The sequence below is a fragment of the Medicago sativa genome, chromosome 6, assembly GCF_051527215.1.
Source record: "Medicago sativa cultivar Bolivia chromosome 6, Bolivia_mono, whole genome shotgun sequence".
Classification (NCBI taxonomy): domain Eukaryota; kingdom Viridiplantae; phylum Streptophyta; class Magnoliopsida; order Fabales; family Fabaceae; genus Medicago; species Medicago sativa.
In genome coordinates, this window is record NC_140754.1 from 92,812,931 (window position 1) to 92,834,008 (window position 21,078).

The following is a 21,078-nucleotide window of genomic DNA, read 5'->3' on the forward strand; positions in this document are numbered from 1 at the left end:
GACGACATTAAGTTTCAAGATAGAGAAGAATTGCTTGGGTGGGTACGGTGTCAAGCAAATAAGGCGGGATTTACAATTGTTACACAAAGATCAAGCTTGATCCATCCAATATTGCGCCTAGTGTGTGAAAGGAGTGGAGCTCACAAAGTGCCTAAAAAAAAACCAAAGCATGCGACAACGGGCTCAAGAAAATGCGGGTGCTTGTTCATGATTAGTGGATATCAAAGTACGCAAACAAAGGAATGGGGATTGAACATTCTTAATGGAGTTCACAACCATGCGATGGAGCCGGCTTTAGAAGGACACATTCTTGCCGGTAGATTAAAGGAGGATGACAAGAAGATTGTACATGACTTGACCAAGAGCAAGATGCTTCCAAGAAATATTTTGATACACTTGAAGAACAAAAGACCACATTGCATGACAAATGTGAAGCAAGTGTACAATGAACGTCAAAAAATATGGAAGGCAAATAGAGGTGACAAGAAGGTTTGTTGCAATATCTAATCTCGAAGTTGGAGGAGCACAACTATACTTATTACTCAAGAACACATGGTGAAAGTAATACAATCGAAGATATCTTTTGGGCTCATCCAACATCCGTTAAGTTGTTTAACAATTTTCCAACGGTTTTGGTTATGGACTCCACCTACAAAACCAACTTGTATAAGATGCCAATGTTTGAGGTAGTTGGGGTAACTTCGACCGATTTGACATATTCGGTTGGGTTTGGATTCTTGATGCATGAGAAAGAGGAAAACTTTGTTTGGGTTTTAAAAATGTTGCGTAAACTTCTTACTTCAAAGATGAATATGCCTAAGGTGATTGTTACCGACAGAGATGGGTCTTTGATGAAAGCGGTTGGAATTGTTTTCCCGGAAAGTTATGGTATGAATTGTTACTTTCATGTGCAAGCAAATGTTAAACAAAGGTGCGTCTTAGATTGTAAATATCCTATGGGAAAAAAGGATGGGAAAGAGGTGAGTAATCGCGATGTTGTCAAGAAGATCATGAGGGCATGGAAAGATATGGTTGAATCGTCCACTCAAGAGTTATATGCAAATGCATTAGTGGAGTTCCAAGATGCTTGTAGTGATTTCCCACCTTTCCTAGCCTATGCCATGACCACCTTGAATGAAGTGAAGGAGAAAATAGTGAGGGTATGGACAGACCGTGTGTTGCATCTTGGTTGTAGATCCACCAATAGGGTAGAATCGGCTCATGCTTTGGTGAAGAAATATTTAGACAATAGTGTGGGTGATTTGGGTACTTGTTGGGAGAAAATACATAACATGTTGTTGCTTCAACACACTTTGCGATACAAACAGCCTTTGGTCGGAGCGTTACCGTGTTGGAACATAGATTCAAAGATGTCACTTTGTACTCCGGCTTAGGTGGTCATGTGTCTAGATATGCTTTGGACAACATTGCTATGGAAGAGTCACGTTGTAGGGAAACGTTGTGCATGAACAAGGAAATTTGTGGTTGTGTTCGAAAGGACATCTTACGGCTTACCATGTGCATGCGAAATTGCAACTAAACTCCTTGAAGAAAAGCCAATTTTATTGGATGAGATACACCACCATTGGCAAAGGTTACGCATGGGAGAAGAAAGTAATGAACTTGGTTTTTCGGTGGATGATGAGTTGAAGGGTATTGTAGAACGTCTCAAGAAACTCCCTTTCCAAATGAAGCTTGAAGTCAAGGAGGCTTTGCGGCAATTGGCATTTCACGAAACCACCATGATGTCTCCACCACCACAAAAAGCAACAACCAAGGGGGCCAAGAAAAAAGTGGACATTGCGAGGTCTAAAGGAAGAATTACATCCACTAGCCGGATCCCTTCTTCTTGGGAGGTTGTTGATTCCCAAAATCCGGATAGTCAACCGTCACCATCACCAACAACATCATCATATAAAAGGAAAAAAGGTGCTCGTCTTGGTAAAGCACCAATTTCCCCACTTCCACCACCTTCTCGGTATCCAAAGCCTAAGGCTATCCCGGTTATGAGGCCTATTGATTATATGCCACGCTTCATGCTTCCATTTATTGAAAAAGTGGTGGATGTTATTGGCGATGGACATTGTGGATTCCGGGCTATAGCCGAGTTCATGGGCTTAACCGAACAAAATCATCTCATGATTCGTACACATCTTATTCAAGAATTGAAAGATCATAGAGATGATTATGTTGAAGTATTTGCGGGTGAGGATCGTTATAACTACATTTTAAATGGCTTACATCCTCCCGCAAATACAAAAAGTTGTGCACATCTTGTTGATAAGTGGTTGACTTTTCCGGACATGGGGCACATTGTTGCTAATTATTACAAAAGGTGTGTGGTTGTGTTGACAAATCTTGAAGTTGGTAACTCGAATCTTTTTTCCCACTAAGAGGGCCACCACCGCCGGGCAAGCAAAAAACTCCCATCATGTGCCTTGGGGTAATTCCTAATCACTTTGTGCTTATTTACTTGAGGAATGGTTGTCCACTACCTCCATCATCTACGGAGTGGCACAATCACAAGAAACAAGATGCGGTGACTTGGGAAGATGAGTATTTGGATCAACATGAGTTGTTCCGAAAGCTCATGGCTATTGAAAGTGGGAACAAACCGCCAAAACCACAAAAGGAATCAAACAAAGCGGCGCCTATTTTGTTGGACACTCCTGAAAAACCAAAGCAACAATTTGAAGTTATTGCGGAAGATGAGGAAGATTTTATGTCACTTGATCTTCTCCAATCACTTGGCAATTAACAAGGGATTTTTTTGTCGGTGTTAGTCCTTTTTTTTGGTAGAAATTACACCGACGTATATTTTGGGGTCAAAATTGTAATGCCAATTTTTTGTGGCCAATATATAAGTAACATTATGTAATTTATATTGATATATATGATAACATGACTTTTATTGACTTGAAACTAGTGCAATACTTATTTATAGCTTATTAATGTTTGCGCATTTGATTTATTCGTTATTACATTCCATTTAATTTTGTTCTAATCTATGATTATTTTGTTAAAGCTTTTGTCAAGTGAAACATGTCGAGAGGTTGCAAGAATTGAAGGGCGTGTTAGGTATTGCGCGTTTAAAAAGACGGTTAAGGTTATGATAACACCGACGGACTCTATTGATGATTTGAAGACACAACTTAACACTTATTTTGAGCATCTTGGTGAAAATCAATATACACGTCACTTGTACTCTCTAATGCCAATGATAGACCTAGGAGAAGATAGAGATGAATTCACATGGAAAACGGCAAGCTATATACCTTGGCTTATTAAAGACGATAGCGACGTCGGATTTATGTTTAGGAATATGGTGGACAATAATGTATTATATATATATGTTCGTTCCATATGCAATTGTAATGAATGTAAGTAGGGATTTAATTTAATGATGTGTAATGATGTGTAATGACTTGTAATGTGTTGTTTGATTATGGACACTATGTTCCGTTTTGATGAATTTCAAACTTTTGTGTGGTTTGAACCAAATGTCGGTTTGATTTAATTATGGACATATGTAAAAGATATTGTATTTTTCTTGTTTATGACCGAGTTTCATTGTTGTATAATTTGAATTGCATATGGAAATGCTGCGAGTAAAATTACAGTAAAAGCGGCCGAAAAATGGCTTTGAAATGCTTACCATTAATGCAGAACTGCTGTCTGCATAAATGCTTTCCTCGGCAATTAACTACCGAGGAATTCCTCGACGGCTAAGCTTGTAGCCGGATTTCAAATTCCTCGGCGCTAATCGCCGAGGGGGCAAAAGCGTATTTTACATGTGTGTCCCACCAAATGGAATGTGTCAACGCAATTTTCAAAAATAAGTTTCTTAACATTCAACCCACTTTTATTCATAACCAATTTTACACAATCAATTAACTCAAAATCTATTTATGTTAACGCAGAATCAAACATACACATGTTGGCAAAAGTTTTACTTTATATCGTTAATAACAAAGGTTAAACCCTTTCGCGAGACTCTAAACATAGTTATTAATGTCCCTTTGATTAAAAATAATTTCTATATCTTAATCTTAATATATATAAATGTTAGACGATCGACCTAACCCTAATCCCGCCCTTTTTGGCGGGTCTGAATATTTTTATGAAAAAAAAGGTTTTCAAGGATTCGAACCGGTACCTCATGGCTACACTTTACAACTCTCACCATTAAGTCACCTCCTTTTTGATTGAAATATTGTTGCTTCCAAAATTGATATAACACGGTACTAAAACATTTTTTTAAAGACGCAAACGCCCTAGCGGTTCCTTTTCGATAACAATTTCTTTTCATTTTTAATGGTTCCTTTATTGATGGCGGTATTTATTATTATTATATATTATTATTTTTGTTGTTGTTATTATTTTTCGTCGTTTACCACATAAAATTTCCTTTTCATATTTCTTCTTATTTCAGTTACCACATAAAAGTTCATTTTCCTTTTCATTTTTATAGAATTAACGACCCTTGCGGTTAGGATCGGTTTCTTTGTGTATGCTTACTACTGTTACGATATTAAAGTTGTATTTTTAAAATTGTTGATAATTTGACTCGATTAGATGATAATTTTGTCGGCCTCTTTGTTTCTCATATATTATTACTTGAAGTTATTTATTACGGCTTTTTATTTGCAAAAATCACTACACTAGATTATAACATTACTTTGATTTCTCCCTCCAACTTTTCAAAAATGTTTACTATTTTCAATTTGTTTATTTTAGTTGTTCTTTTAACATGAATGTAATCGAATATGAAGATTGAGAAAAAAGAAATTCAAGAACACAACCTGGTAATATTATTTGGTAAGAAAATAAATTTAATAATTTAAATTAGTGTAATTTTTGCATTTTTTTGTGGTTGTTTTTTGCAGTCCTTTCATAGGATAGTATTGAATGTACAATCAATATAATATTTATATACAAAACCCGTGCATCGCACGGGTTAGAGTCTAGTTTTTAGAAAAATATAAAAGTTTAAAACAACCCTTGAGAAATTAGCTTTTGAAGGACCCTTTTGTCAAATAGATAAATTAGAATCGACAACTTATTTTTTAAGAAATAGATAAATTTTCGAAAACAAATTTATATAAAGATAAATTTTTATATTTTCAAAACAAATGTAAATTATCTCAAGTTTGAAGAGATAGGTTTAAAACTAAGAGTTGTTCTTTAAACTTCTAAAATAACTCTCTCGCATTTGAAATTTATTTTAATATCTCTAACGATGATAATTAACAGATGTTCGCTTTAAGTTAAATGTTAAAGTGACAATATTGAAAGCAATTTCAAATGCGTGTGAGTAATTTCGTCAGCTTAAAAAGCAATTTCCTTAAAACTAAACTAAAAAGAATAAAAGGCCTACTAGAAGACGTGAAAGGCCCATCTAACTAAGGTCCACTCAAAACTAAGAGAATAAAGACAAACTAATAAAAAAGGGTAGTGTTAACTTACGCCCTCGGGACACATGTTAAAAATCTAAAAATAGAATTAAATAATAAATTTTGTCTTGAAAAGATAAGAAATCAAATTTCAAGAATATTGAATGCACAATTTCCAACAAAATATTTCTATCTTCGGCTTCTTAACTTGTGCCTAGAGGGCACAAGATAACATTTCCCATAAAAAAAAGGTTAAATATGTTTTTGGTCCCTATAAATATACTAACTTTTCGTTTTAATCCCTCTAAAATTTTACTTCAACTTTTAGTCGCTATAAAATTTTCAATTACTACTTTTGGTCTCTATTTTTAAGTTAATTCTAGTATTTTTTAATGAAATTGTGCGAGAAATGTGTAGAATATTGTAAAAATATTTCCAAAAAAAATAGAATTTTTTAACAAAACATAAATTTAATATGAATTTTTAACCATCAAAAATATAAAAATTCATATTAAATTCATGTTTTGTTAAAAAATTCTAAAATATTTTGGGAGAGATTCTTATAATATTATGAATTTTTTTTGCAAAATTTTATTCGTAAATATGAATTCTACATATGAGTTTACTTTAAAAGAGGGACCAAAAGTGAAGATGGAAAATTTTTGGAGGACTAAAAGTTGAAGGAAAATTTTTAGAGGGACTAAAACGAAAATTTGGTATATTTATAGGGACCAAAAACATATTTAACCCTAAAAAATACACCCACGGTAAAAAATGATATAGAAAATAAAAAATATAATTACTTCAGGTGTCCTTTATCTTATTTATTTATTTATAATAATCGAGTCCTTTATCTTTTTTTGTCCGATCAAATCCATTATCTTTTGAAATTTTTGGAAGTTAATCTTTTTTTCTTTATTAAAAAATATTAATGAGGCCAGCCACATATGATTATTAGGGTTGGTGTTTTTTAAGTTTTGATTTGAGACACTAAAACTTGGCGTTGTGATTTAAATTTTATGGATTTGATAAAAAAGATGATGATGGTGAAGATGATCAACTTATCAAGAAGATGAATGTTTATTTTTTAAGAGTTTTTTAACCATAAAAATTATTTATCATAAAAACTATAACTAATAATCATGGCAAATCACCTCAACACTTTTTGTTAATAAAAAAAATTAAGAAAAGACTAACTTGTACACGTTTTCACGGAAAAATGATTCGAACTTAAAAAAAAAGATAAATGAGTCAAGTGTTACAAATGAACAAGATAAAAGATTTGAATGGAACAAAAAAAAGATAAATGACTCAATTATTACAAATAAATAACATAAAAGACTTCGAAGTAGTTTTACCAAAATAAAATTAGAATAAACTAACGATTTGATGAACTATCACTCTCTCTTTAATTCGGTTCATCAACTATAAAAATATAGTAAATAATACCCTCCAAACTATCACTCTCTCTTCAATTCGGTTGATGAACTATAAATATATCCTCTATACATACAATTTAGAATGGTAAATATGAGGAATCCACTTGGCATTCTAAAGTTTACTAAAAAAATCAAATGCCACGTGTCGTATTTTGGCAAAGCATTCAAATCAAACTAGATGTAGGAGGAAACCACTCACCTAATAATTGTATTTCTCATAGATAGCCATTTCGAAATTGATATAACCTTGACATATATACATGCCTAATAAATACACATTATAATAGAATTGAATTTTTTTCTCCATGTAATTATTCAGACGAAATGTAATTATTCAAACGAATTTTTTTCTCCATTATAATAGCGTTGACTGCAGTATATTGATTTCACATTAAAATTGCTTTTATGTTGGCATTTAGATGACAATAGTAAGTTTTCATGCTCTAAGTACTTTTCATACTCAATCATTTTGTACCATTCCGCTTAACCATTCTTATCTAATTCCTTCTTTGATAATGGCTCTCAACTATGATTCTCTCATTCGAATTAACAACAACAAAAGTAAATGATTTTTTTTTGCTAGAATTGTCGGGCTATGGAAATCAACCGATTCGAATAACTACGAGAAACCATTGACCATCCATTTGATTTTGATGAATAACTATGTGAGTTTTTTATATTTTATATTATGATACCGATAAACCGTCGTCATTTATAAAGCGTCGGTGTGTTATAACACAATAATATGATCTAAAATATTTTTGATATCGTAAGTTTGTATAAATTTTTAAGATATAATCGGAATGCTAGCTAAAGTTGAGGTTGAGGATGAATACATTTTTGATGGTGTTATGACAACTATGGATCAAGAAAATAATGTAATTACATGTCCAACTCATGTAAACGGACACAAACTTAAATAAATTTTACTTTTTACGTACCCCAAATTATATGTTTGATATTGTATTATATTTAGTCTACGACAGTAATATGTTGATAACTTTCAAAACTAAGTATAAAACATAAAAAAAGACTAAATGATTTTTTGAGGAAGAAAAAAAAAAAAGACTAATTGTATTCCCTTGGAGTTTTTCATAACCTACGAAGGACTGATTATCCTTCCTTTATTTTGTTTTCACAAGATATTCTTTTGTACTTTTTTTGTCGAGCAAATCATCTTTTCTTTGTTTTTTGGTTACAAAAGCTAAAAGCAAATCTTCTTTTGCATCTAACCTACAAATAATTTGATTAATTACATTTTTAATGTCAAGGATTGAGTTACTATTTAAAAGTTATTTTGGATTCTAACTTATAGTTGACCTAAAATAGGTAGTAAAATGTATTTACTACCAAACATCAAGTGATTCAACTAACTCGAAAAACCAATGACAATTCATTTAATTTTAATGGATAACTATGTATTTTAATGGATAACTATGTGAGTTTTTAAAATTTTATATTATAATACTCTTATGCTTTCGTCATTTATAAAAGATTAATATGTTATATGAGTATTTTTTTAATTATTTTCTCATGCGGGGTCACAAAATACATGACATCGTAAAAATTATTCGACTTGAGCAATTATAGGTTAAAAATAAAAAAATAAAAAAACATAACATCGATTGCATTTCCTTGGTTTGTATTAACAAATAAGGATATGTTGACTTATAATTATTTTTCTTAGAAACCTCAACTTTATTTTAAGAAAAATAACATACATTTTTTTTAAATAAAAAATAACATAAATTTTTTTCCACAAAAAAATAACATAAATTTTGAATTTCAGTTTCTTCCACTGCTTAAACCAAATTCAAATTGAAAATGAGTGAGGATAAGTTGAATTGAATCTTTTTTTTTTTTTTTAAGAAAAAAAGTTGAATTGAATCTATGAGTAATCCATTTAATAATTTTTTTTGAAGGAAAAAAATACATGAGATTAATACATGATAAATAAATAAAATATGAGACTAATACATGTTAAAATATGAGACTCATATTTATCATTGATAATTATGAAGAAAAAAATATCATGGGATAAATATTTGCCGGTGATGCATAAAAAATATGAGATAATTATTGGTCATTGATAAATATAAAAAACACGGGATAAGTATTTGTCATCGATACATAAAAAATCCAAGACTAATATTTGTTCCCGATACAACAAAAAATGAAAAAAGTACTTTTCTTTGTAAATATGTTCGAAAAAAGGACATGACTAAAATTTGTTAGGGAAAAATATTGAAAAAAGCATAGCACATAAATTCATCATTGGTACAAAAATCAAGCGACAAATAATTTTCATTGATGAATAGAAAAAAAATATGAGAAAAATATTTGTCAGCGATACATAAAAAAAAATACAAGACTAATATTTGATCTTGATACATAGAATAATCCGAAACAAACACTTTTCTTTGAAAAAAATATTTTTAAAAAAAAGCACATAACGAAAGTTTATTACTAAAAAATATTGAAAAACGCAAAGCACAAAAATCCATCATAGCTACCAAAATCATGAGACAAATAGTTGTCATTGATGAATAGAAAAGACACGGAATAAATATTTATCATTGATACATAAAAAACGAGACAAGTATTTGTCACTAATAAATATAAAATATAAAAATATAAACTGTGGGGAAGTATTTTTCAATGATATATAAAAAATGAGATACATTTTTTTTGACAAAAAAAATGAGATACATATTCATCACCTGATAAATATGAAGAAAAAAATGATGGGATAAATCTTTGTCGCTGAAGCATTAAAAAACATGAGATATACATGTGTCATTGATAAATAGAAAGAAAAAAAACACGGGACAAATATTTTCCATTGATACATAAAAAAAAAAACACAAGACTAATATTTGGTTCTGATACATAAAAAAAATATGAACTAAATACTTTTCTTTTAAAAAATATGTAACAAAAAAAAAAACCAAAACACAAGACAAAAATTTCTTAAGGAAAAATATTGAAAAAATCACAACACAAATATTCATCATTGGTACAAAAATCACGAGACAAAGAGTTGTAATTAATAAATAGAAAAACATTCGACATTGATGCATAAAAAAACACTGGACACATATATACATCATTGATAAATATGAAAAAAAATACAGGAGACAAATATTTTTTTAGTAATTCATAAACAAAAATTATACAAATATTTGCCACCGATAGTTAAAATAAAAATTTGCCACAAATCGTTGCTACCGCTAATACATATAAAATGCATTGGACAAATTTTGTTACTGATAAATATATAAATAAATAAATTTTCAAAGATTAAAACAATAATGACGACAAACATAATTTTGCAAAGATTAAAACAACAATGTCGACAAACATAATTTTGTTACTAATAAATATATTTGCAAAAATTAAGACATATTTGTGATTGATACATAAAAAATGACAAACATATTTTGTTGACAAATATAAAAAATAATGGAAGTATGTTTTTCACTAACTCACAAAAACAAAGGGCGTATGTTTATCACTAATAAACATAAAAGTAAGGAATACATATCTGTCATTGCGACATAAGATAAAACGAGCAAATTTAAAAAAAACACACAAACATATATAATAAATAATTTTCTTTGAAAAAAAAAATTACGAAGATTGAAAAATAGTAGTTGTCGCCCGTGCATTGCACGGATTAACACCCTAGAGTTGACTTAATCTTTTGTAGTTATGCACATGTAATTTGATTGTTTTTTTGTTTGTTTGTATTCCCTCTATTGTTTTAGTTAAAACAAATGTGACATGCATACTTTTCATCTGCAACTTTGATCGTCTACGTTAAATTCTACGTATGTAAAACTGTATACAAGGACAAAATATAAAAAATGGTATATTTATAGCATCTAAAAATTTAGTTTAAATAATATTTTGCATTTAATCTCTTAATATACTATTTTATTTAACTTATATTAACTATGATATCAAAATTTTATCTAAATAAATAATATTTGAAACATTTTTTTTAGGGACACCATTGTTTTTATACTCTAAAAAACATATAATATAGTTTAGAGACTAAAAAAAAATAGCCTAGCGCCCGTGCATTGCACGGGTTAACACACTAGTATTAAGTATTTCTAGGGTTATTAATCAATCAAGATTGTCTCTGAGCCACCTCTCTCTTAAGAAAATCAGGAGACTAACTTGATAGATTTATTTTATCCCTAAAAAAAAAAAAAAACTTGATAGATTTATTATAGTTCAAGGACTGCTTAATATATTTATATAATTCAAGAATCAAATTAAAGAGAAAATAATAATTCAAAAACCAAATCGATGGTTTATTCCTAAAACTAATTACGTTAACTTATAATTTGTTTTTGTGTTGTTCTTCCCTTTGGGTCCCTATATTCTCCCATAAAAGTATAAAAATTACAAGCTGTCCTTTCCATTTTTTTGGCTGGACTCTTTAAAGCCTAAATGAGTGATTTTTTTCTTCTTTCTTTCTAAAGAAGCATAAATGAGTTGTTGACAACTCTAATTAAATACATTTGTAAAAAGAAACTTTAATTAAATACAATTGAATGTTCATTAATGTTAGCAAGTAATTTACAAGTTGACACTACTAGTGAACTTAAGTATCTTTAGTTTCATTTTGGATGGTACAAAGTTGATTAAGTTCGATCTTTCAAGTGTTTTCGAATAAAACTTATTTTGTCTGTAAAGTTGATCCTTACTTGAACTTAAAATAACTTATTATAATTGATTTTTAGTTTCAAACATATTATTCAATTCGGTGGTGCGATCGGCCCAATTGCGTCACCACCAAACCCCAATTGGGGTTGCTCCGCGTTGTCTGCTCGCTAACGGCAATGCTTCGTCGTCGGCGGTTGCGTCTTATGCTCAAGTTGTTTCTAGATGGATCCGTGCTCGCCGTTACGGATCACGTAGGTGCTACGATCGTCTCATTCAATATCGGCGTTGCCGGCGTACGGTTTGTTTGGGTGAGTGAAGGAGTTGAAAATCGAGCTCGTTATTGTGATTTGGGTTTCTATGTTGTTAGGTTTATTCGGGTCGGATATGTTGAAAATCCGGCGTTGATTGGGTTTTGTTTCGAATCGTGAATTGGTGTTGTTATGCCGGCACGAACCGGTCTTTGTTGTGTTGATGCATCACCTCTTGATTTCGATTCTTCCGGATCCATAGAGATATGCCGTTTTCTCTTGGTTTGGTTTATCGCCACACAACGTGGTGGTTTGGGTGGTTGTTATCGTCCTCAATCTGGTTCGGTCCGAAATGATTGAATTCAAACCGTTGGGACATAAATGGCTTAATATAGTTGTGGTTTATCCAACAACCGATTGGTGAATGTGGATTCGTTAGTTATCGTGTTGGCGGTCGGATCCACTTCTCGCTCTCAAGAATCTTGGTCCGATGCTCGTTAACCTATGCTTCTAATTTTTTTGTAGTTTGGTGTTTTACTAACGCACGAGTGCGCTAGGACGTATATGAGTGTATATTGATTTTCTTTGGATAGAGATTTGTGCTTTTAAACCTCATTGTGTTGTTTTATTTTATTTTATTTTATTTTATTCTTTGACAATTCTTTTTTGTCTTTCACCTACTCCCTTAAAGCAATGGGATTAAGGTGATTGGAGGGAGAGGAAGTGAAGAGAGGGTTTTCGAGGATGAGAGATATATAGAAAGATGGAGAAGTCTTCCACATTTTATGAAAGAACAAATTTTTAAATAATATTAAACTAATCCCTTGATTAGTATATTTTTAATTTTAAGAATATTATATCAACATTGAATTTAAAAAAGAGATATTCTTGCATGAACTCTTACTTAAGAGATTATTCTTACACCCAACCAATAAAAATATGACACATGTTATTAACTTTAAAAAAATGTGATTTTAATTAAGGAAATGGAAACAATAAATGGTGGTGGGTGGTTTTTGTTGGTTAAAGATAGTGGAAAAAAGAGAGAGAAATATTAAAAATAATGAGAAAAAATTATGATATTAGTTATTTTTATTATTTTAATGAGATGTTTGATTTTAATTGGTTGGGTGTAAGAATGATCTCTTAGGTAAGAGTTCATGTAAGAATTTCTCTTTAAAAAATTCATATAAATCTAAAACCCTCATCCAATATAATTTTTGAGTTCCGAGATGTATTTTATATTACTATGAATAAAAAATTAACCCTAAAGTCTTCTCCTTCCAACGTCTTCTATTTCTTCCACATGTTTCTTCATTTTTTCTAAAACTCTCCGCTCCACTCTCCTATAAACTCCCAAACAACTTAACTAACAACATCGATATAGTTAGATTGACATCTTCATCCAAATTAAAACCGAAATTCACCATTGTATTTGTGCGTATAAGTTTCGGATAGTACTTTTCATTTCATTTATTTATTTTCAAAGATTAATAAAAAAAATATCAAAGATTAGTTAATTATTTGTATAATCTTATCTCCAACAAATAAAATATTATTATTAAGAATCGAAACATGCAATCTAAACCTCAAACATAGTTATTGTTTGTCTCTTATCCATACAAAGGTTACTACTTCCTACAACATCATCATCACTTTCTCTCTACTCTTTACACCCTCTAATGGCATTCACCGTAGCTACATGCGGTGGTGCAGGAATCCTCTACAACAAGACCACCACAACAACACCCTACACCCTCCTACCACCACCTTCTTCTAGAAGAAGAACACTTCACATAGTTTCAGCTAAGAAGATTTCTTCACGTTCAAGAAGGAACCAACAACCAACAACCACTGTTGATGAGGAAATAGAACCAAGGAATGAAGTTGAAATACCGTTTTACTCTGATGAAGATTGGCCTTTTGAATGGAGACCTCCTGGTACTTACAAAGAGCCTGATTTCTTTGAAGGTCCTCAGTGGAATACTGTTGGGTTTGTTGGAGAATGGTTGTGGATTCTTGGTGGTCTTTTTGCGGTATAATTCTACTTCTATCTTGTTTTTCTTTTGTTTTGTTTGTTGCTGAATTGTTGGTGTGTTATTTGTATGTGTGTGTTTTGATTGAGTGATTGTTCTTGAGTATTAGAAGAATTTTGGAAGAATATATGACCCTGTTTGGATAAACAACTTATTGTGCAGCTTATAGGATAAGTGTATATTATATAAGTTGTTATGAATAAGCTATTTCTATAACACAAGATTACAAGATAAAATAAAGTTAAAATGTTTCGATACATGGTATAAGTTGTTTTAACCCACTTAGGTTGGCCTGGTGGTATTGACTTGGGACACTGGGAGTGTGCTCCTCCTCAAGGTCTCATGTTCGATTCTCTCCGGTGTCAATTTGAGTGGGCTAATTTAGCTTCTTACAAAAAAAAGGTACAAGTTGTTTTCATAAGTATCTTGAAGGGTTTGTGATATACGGTATAACCTTTTTTTGCAACTCCGTACAAATAGTCTCACAAGTACTATCCATTAAGCGTATCCATTACGGGCCAACAACCATTAATATTCACGCAAAATACCCAATAGTGTTGAGCGTGAGAGGGTGTATGCGTGAAGGGGCTTACTGGGGATGAGTTAAGCCTAATATAGAAACCTAGTAGTATGTGTGCATTTTGATTGACTGATTTTTTTAGTATAAGAAGAAATTTGGAAGAGTGCAGAGTTAACTTTTGAGTTTATCTGGCGACATAATCACTTATCTAGGAACATGTTTGGATTGACGGGGAGTTTGAACTTTGACGAAAGCACGGTGACATCGTAATTTTGTTGAAACTTTGAAGTGTTGTTTCTTGCCAAAATTGCGCTGGGTCATCTGACCATGTCAGACTCACCGCCAATTCAAAATATGAACTAAGTAGTTAGAAAAATTATAGTGAAAATAAAGTAGTGAGAAAAATCATAAGTAACTAGAACAATTGGGTTGGATTGTGATGTTAAGATTTTTTTTATGTCTATATGACTACATCATGATCCTAATTGTTGCCACATGATCTAATATTTCGATCCATCTTGGTTGTGTTTTCGCGATATGATTTAACTGCCTTTTCTTTTGCTATTTTGCGACTTCAAGCTTTCGAGTTTCTGCTAATGAATTGTAGGTGTGTCATGTTTATATGTGTGTTTTCTGTGAGTGTTTTTTTTTTTAGTATAAGAAGAAATTTGGAGGAGGATAGAGTTTAATTTTGAGTATATGCAGTGACAATTTCACTTATATAAGTATTTAGAAAAGTAAATATTTGCCTAAAACAAGTTCATAAAAATAACATACCCATTTATCTATGTGCTGCAGTATTAAGGTTTTTCATGCCATAACTAGGTTATTTAAATGTTAAGGTTTTCGATGTCTCACAACGTTATTGTGGCCGCATGATACTATATTTGACCACAATTGTTTTGCAATATTATGAATCCTGATGAAACGCTGCTTTAAACGTTCACTACAATACGCTCACAAATTTATTTCAGCTTATTTAACCAAGTTTTCGAAGATAAAATTACTTATGTGGATTTTATCTAATCTTCTTTCTTTTATTTTCATCCTTTCAAATTTTATTGCTCTGCTAAAATGTGAACAGTTTGTTGAATTTAAGCACAAGGTTTGTTTAATAGATTAGTACTTTATTAAGTTGTATGCCAAAAACTTCCTAAATAGATTAGGCATGTTTGTGAGAATACTCTGTTGTTTCTGCATTTCTACTTCTTGTGTTCATATTCGTTTGTTTCTTTGAAGCCAAGGAATGTCTTGTCTAGAGAATTTAGCTTGCTAATCTTGTCATATATCAACATGTAGGTTCAGTTATAAATTTATAATATAAGTTCATCGTGATTGCAGGTACTCGGTGGTGGGTATGCAGCCATAAATTACAATCTAGGAGCATCAGATTTTAAGGAAACTCCTGCATACAAGGAATCTCAGTCTCAAGAACTTTTAGAACAACCTGAAACATCTGAATCGGACATATTCGAGTCCAATCCTACAGAGGTAGCTCCTAGTTTGAACTAGTCCATCCATAGATACAAGCAAACATACCTTGTTTTAGCATATATGAATCCAAGTGAATGAAAATTTCAAACTTATTGCACTCAATTTGTAAGGCAATGCTTCTGTTTGCACAAACACACTTAAGTGTATCAATTCTGAGGCAAAATTGTCGTGTTGGTGCCCGTGTTGTATATTTTTTCAATTCTTAGAAGCTGCAACTTATATAGATAAAAAACCATTGAAATTTAGAGTTGATATTTGGATTCAAATGTTGAATATGGATAGTGGTTTGTATGGCTTAAATGTGTGTTTTGATCTGCTTTGTTTGGTTTACTATTTTGTTACAAATGTTGGCAAAATGATGTTATGATTCACTTAAGTTATGTTTGGATTGACTTATCTGAGCTTATCTACCAACATATACACTTTAGGCCTTGTTTGGGAGAACTTAATAAAACAGCTTATGACATGTTCATAAACTGTTTTTCGGCTTATTTCCATTAGCTCTCCATGATAGCTTATGAAAACAACTTATAGATTATACATAAACAATTTGACTTTATTTTATCTTGTTATAGAAATAGCTCATTCATAAGCGTTTAACACTCATAATATAAACTGCAAACTAAGTTGTTTATTGAAATAGGGTGTTGTTTGGTCAGTTCAAAGACATTATTAAATTGCCTTAATCCTTAAACAATTGAGGGAAGACAGAGTTTTATAATTTTTTAAATATAACAAAAACAACTTTCAATTAAAGAAACAACTTTTTGACAGTTACATAGACAGACATAGACAAACTAACAATCCACACTCAAACTTTAAAAGGAAATAACACAACCAATCTAATATAATTTATCTGATGACCCTAATCTCTAAAAGGAAATAAACATGAACATGAATATGGTGATAGCCATGATAACAATTATTCCATTCTTTGCCTTCAAGTTAATGGCTTCACTTCTTCCTAATCCAAATCCAATGATGCTGGATCTTGGTGGCACTGACAATAATGGAGAAGCTACAAAATCAAAAGAGAAAGAGGATCAGCGAAAGCATGATTAGTTCAATTTCCAGGACCAAAAAAAAAGAATTAAGAAAATTACAAATATGTGTAACAAATAAGAAACTAACCTATCTTTCTAAAGATTCACATTTCCTATTCACTTTGCAACTTAGATTTCTTAAAATGATATAGAAGATAAATGAATAATTAATAAGAATATGGAAAATGGTTTGTATACCAGCAACAGTAGAGTTGTTCCTTGTCTGAAAAGAAACTTGAGAATCTGGTGAAGATGAAGGAGGCACATGCATTTTCACACCTGACAAAAATAGAGGAAAATCAGTTTTTAGTTTGAAAGAATCACTTTTTCAAAAAATAATCACTTTTACATGTTTTTTCATGTCCTAAGTATGCTAATAATACAATTGAACATAAGAATTAAAAACTGGTAGCATTAGAAGTAAGAGTTAAGAAACAAGCCTAGGGCTCATGGTTTGAATGTAATAATATGCAACTAAATTATATATAATCTTTAGGTATATCTTAAGGTTAAATGTGATTGATTATGTGACCTGGACAAACTGAGTTATCAACATGAAGGTTACAAAGAGTTGGGATTTGTAGAGCAAGTGTCCTATTGATTGGAAAAGAGGTAAAAGTAGTGTTGTTAAATAAGAAGCAAAGACAGTGTGGCTCTTGGCTATAGAGTTGCTCGAGGTTGCTACAACAGCCGGATGCCGGAGTGCTGACCGCGCCTTGCACGAATGGCATGCAGGGAAAGAGAGGAAGGAGGCTTGATGTGCATGGAGCTATTGTAGGGCTTGAGGAGGTTGGATCCTGGGAAAGTATGTTGGGTGGATAAGAAATTATCAACAAAAGAAAAATGTGACAGAAAAGAGAAACTAGGTTGCAATGAATAAGAGAAGCCATTGTGTTTGTGATAGTGTGTGGAGAGAGAGATATTTAGCAATGTGTCTAAATAGTAAATTTAGAAATTTTTTGTGAGTTTTTACATGCACTATATGTGAGTTTTATCTTCTGTAAAAAAGGTGTGAGTTTTGTCAATCACACACTTTTTGTTTTTTTTAACTAAACCAAGGTTTGCAAAAGTATCTCAAAAGGAAAATCATGCACTTTTTGTTTGTTCATGTAATACATGAACTAAACAAGTGGTTGGACTCAAATGTTTAATGAATTTCAGTTAAAGATGGATTTTTTAAAAGAATTTGAGTTTGAATTATGACTGAAACGATAATTGACTAGAATTAACTTGTGTTCGTACAAATTCCAGATTATTAGGTTTCCTTTTCCGATAAGTCGGAGGGTTAAGACAAAAACAATTGTAACACAAACTCTAAAGACCAAAAGTATGAAGAAGGTTGAAGTTCCAATCCTAAAATAGAATCTTGAGAAAGGGACATTAATAACAACTAGAATCACAACTCCACAAGTGGTTATATGTTGTCAAATCAGCTCAAACATAATAACAATTATTTAATGAATAATGTAGTGAGACAGAACACTAGATCATCAAAGACTAGCAAAAAACAATATTACCCTTCAGCTTAGATATTTGCAGCTTCATATAATAATGTTTACTTTCATGAAGTACATAAAGTTTTAAATTAGATTAAAGTGAGTAAGAACCTTACTTTCGGTTCCCCTACTCTCACTCATATTGCAAATTAGAAGTTAAGATTCCACAACCTAAACTTTTTTATATGGTCTCTCCATGAACACTTGTAAACTTATGAAAACTTGTTACCGGGGTCGGTCCAATAAATTTTATTTGTAGGTGAGATCTAAAACAAATTTTAATATCAGATAATTTTAGTCTGTATATGAGGCCTCTTTGTTTATAAAATCTAATGAAAAATATTCTTTTTTGTTGAGAAACCTAAAGCAAGGGCTTTAGTAGCTTTACCCTTAGACCGGCCCCGTTTTTGACATTACTTATATATAACTGTTCTAAAGTTCCTTTGAGCTAGATTATAATTCAAACCTAGTCTTACATGTGACTAAGATGCACACAAAAATCTTTTCTACAAGTTAGGATCAAATCCTTACCTCAATTGCAAAGCTCTCAATCCAATCCTACATGTGATCAAAATGTGCATGAGTACCCACAAACACATAGATTCTAGTTTCAACATTTCTTTAATAGATAAAAATAATTAGTTCATTCATTTCATCAACATCTTGGAATTAGTTCTTTCTACTATATTTGTTGTAGACCTTCAATGATATCCAACAGTGACATGCAAAATCCATATTCAAGTGCTTTCATTTTGACTTTCAATGACTTCAGAAATTAGTTCACATAATTGTGAATTGTGATGCCTTAAACAATAATATTGTGCATTCAATTTCTTATATTAACAAGCTTTGAACAATAATATTTTGCAGTACCAATGACAAAAGATTGATAATAGATATTGCAAAGACAAAAAATATGAACATGTTGTAAACAGGATGGATAATTAAACAAAGTGAGATTTGATATCTGAGTATATATGTTTTCAATCAAGTAAGGCCCCTTGTTCAATTTAAAAGAAGCATATTATATCAGGATTGTATTTTAACCCCAAAAGCATATCACGATTGTTCAGTTCGATCCTCAATTAGTTTAGTTACCTCCTACGAATTAAATTGGTTCCATCTAGTACCTGTTATGAATACATCAGTAAGGTTGGCCTCAAATTTGGTGTTGTTTGATTAAGCTCTTCAGAATGTAAATGCTCGAATAGATTAAGAGATAAACATTTAGGGATGGCCAATTGAATTATACCATTCAAACCTTGTCCAAATATAATCATTGAGTCTATGATGCTTTTGTGGAAAGATAAAAATATGTAGCTTTTCAACCTAAGAGTTCGACTTTTAAGAGCAAGAAAAGAGGCACTAAAACTAAATAGTCCCGCATCGACTCAAATTAGTAGTATAGTAGTGTTTATAAACTTCAGACTGTCAATAGTATTTAAAGTTGATGAGAAAATAGTTTGAATGTAATTCTTTGAAATATTTTCTTCCATCCTCTTTTTGAAATTGAAGTTTTTGACCCATAAATTTTCATATTTGTTGCAATTTTAATTTCAGCTCAAATTTTCTGCTCTAAAATGGATGTTGAATCTCAAGAGAAAATATAACTTTTGGGATAAAAGTCACTAAAAATCATCATTTTGGGGTAAAAAATATGGGTTAGGACTAAGTCAGCGACAAATATAAAAATTGACGGATCAAAAAGTTCAATTAAAAATGACTATTTTGTTAAAGTCATCATTTTGGGGTAAAAAATATGGGTTAGGACTAAGTCGGCGACAAATATAAAAATTGACGGATCAAAAAGTTCAATTAAAAATGACTATTTTCGTGAGTTTAACTAAACCAAGGTTTGCAAAAGCATCTCAAAAGGAAAATTATGCACTTTTTGTGTGTTCATGCAATACATGAACTAAACAAGTGGTTGGACTCAAATGTTTAATGCATTTATGTTAAAGATGGATTTTTTAAAAGAATTTGAGTTTGAATTATGAATGAAATATGTTCGGACGAATTCTGAATTATTAGGATTCTTTCTCCGATAAGTCGGAGGGTTAAGATAAAAACAATTGTAACATAAACTCTAAAGACCAAAGGTATGAAGCTTGAAGCTTCGGATTATAATTTGCGGCTTCATGAAGCACATAATGTTTTAAATTAGATTAAAGTGAGTAAGGTCCATCATTTCCCTTACTCTCACTCATATTGCAAATTAGAAGTTCAGATTCCACAACCTAAACTCTTTTATATGGTCTCTCCATGAACACTTGCAAGCTTATGAAAACTTGTTACGAGGGCCGGTCCAATAAATTTTATTTGTAAGTGAGGTCTAAAGCAAATTTTAATATGAGACATTTTTAATTTGTATATGAGGCTTTTTTGTTTATAAAATCTAATGAAAAATGTTTTTTTGTTGGGAGGCCTAAAACGAGAGTTTTAGTAGCTTTATCCTTGGGCCGACCCTCGCTTGTTACATTACCGTAAACTTATATATAACATTTCTAAAGTTCCTTTGAGCTGGATTATAATTCAACCTAGTCTTACATGTGACTAAGATGCACCTAAAAATCTTTTCTACAAGTTAGGAACAAATCCTTACCTCAATTTCAAAGCTCTCAATCCAATCCTACAAGTGATCAATATGTGCATGAGTACCCACAAACACATAGATTCTAGTTTCTACATTTCTTTAATAGATAAAAATAAGTTCTTCATTCATTTCATCAACA

The 21,078-nt window shown here is 31.3% G+C and overlaps 2 protein-coding genes across 2 annotated transcripts; one reads left to right on the plus strand and one right to left on the minus strand.

Annotated features, from left to right (window-relative positions):
* The first annotated feature begins 13,348 nt into the window (after nucleotides 1-13,348).
* Nucleotides 13,349-16,121, plus strand: LOC146918286 (AT-rich interactive domain protein). The gene is made up of 2 exons (XM_085719914.1): nucleotides 13,349-13,793; nucleotides 15,655-16,121. The coding sequence occupies exons 1-2, from the start codon at nucleotides 13,440-13,442 to the stop codon at nucleotides 15,823-15,825; spliced, it is 525 nt and encodes a 174-aa protein (XP_085576040.1). The 5' UTR covers nucleotides 13,349-13,439; the 3' UTR covers nucleotides 15,826-16,121.
* On the minus strand, nucleotides 15,654-17,779 carry LOC146918287 (Bifunctional inhibitor/lipid-transfer protein/seed storage 2S albumin superfamily protein). Its single transcript, XM_085719913.1, has 3 exons — nucleotides 17,383-17,779; nucleotides 17,049-17,129; nucleotides 15,654-16,825 (listed from the first exon to the last, which is right to left on the minus strand). Exons 1-3 carry the CDS (start codon nucleotides 17,738-17,740, stop codon nucleotides 16,680-16,682), a joined length of 585 nt encoding a protein of 194 aa, XP_085576039.1. The 5' UTR covers nucleotides 17,741-17,779; the 3' UTR covers nucleotides 15,654-16,679.
* Between the last annotated feature and the right edge of the window lie 3,299 nt (nucleotides 17,780-21,078).

Coding starts and splice junctions, on each gene's coding strand:
- LOC146918286 (XM_085719914.1), top strand. CDS start 13,440: ATGGCATTCACCGTAGCTACATGCGGTGGTGCAGGAATCCTCTACAAC. Junction 13,794..15,654: donor TTCTTGGTGGTCTTTTTGCG/GTATAATTCTAC, acceptor TCGTGATTGCAG/GTACTCGGTGGTGGGTATGC.
- LOC146918287 (XM_085719913.1), bottom strand. CDS start 17,740: ATGGCTTCTCTTATTCATTGCAACCTAGTTTCTCTTTTCTGTCACATT. Junction 17,130..17,382: donor TGATAACTCAGTTTGTCCAG/GTCACATAATCA, acceptor TATTTTTGTCAG/GTGTGAAAATGCATGTGCCT. Junction 16,826..17,048: donor GAACAACTCTACTGTTGCTG/GTATACAAACCA, acceptor TTGATTTTGTAG/CTTCTCCATTATTGTCAGTG.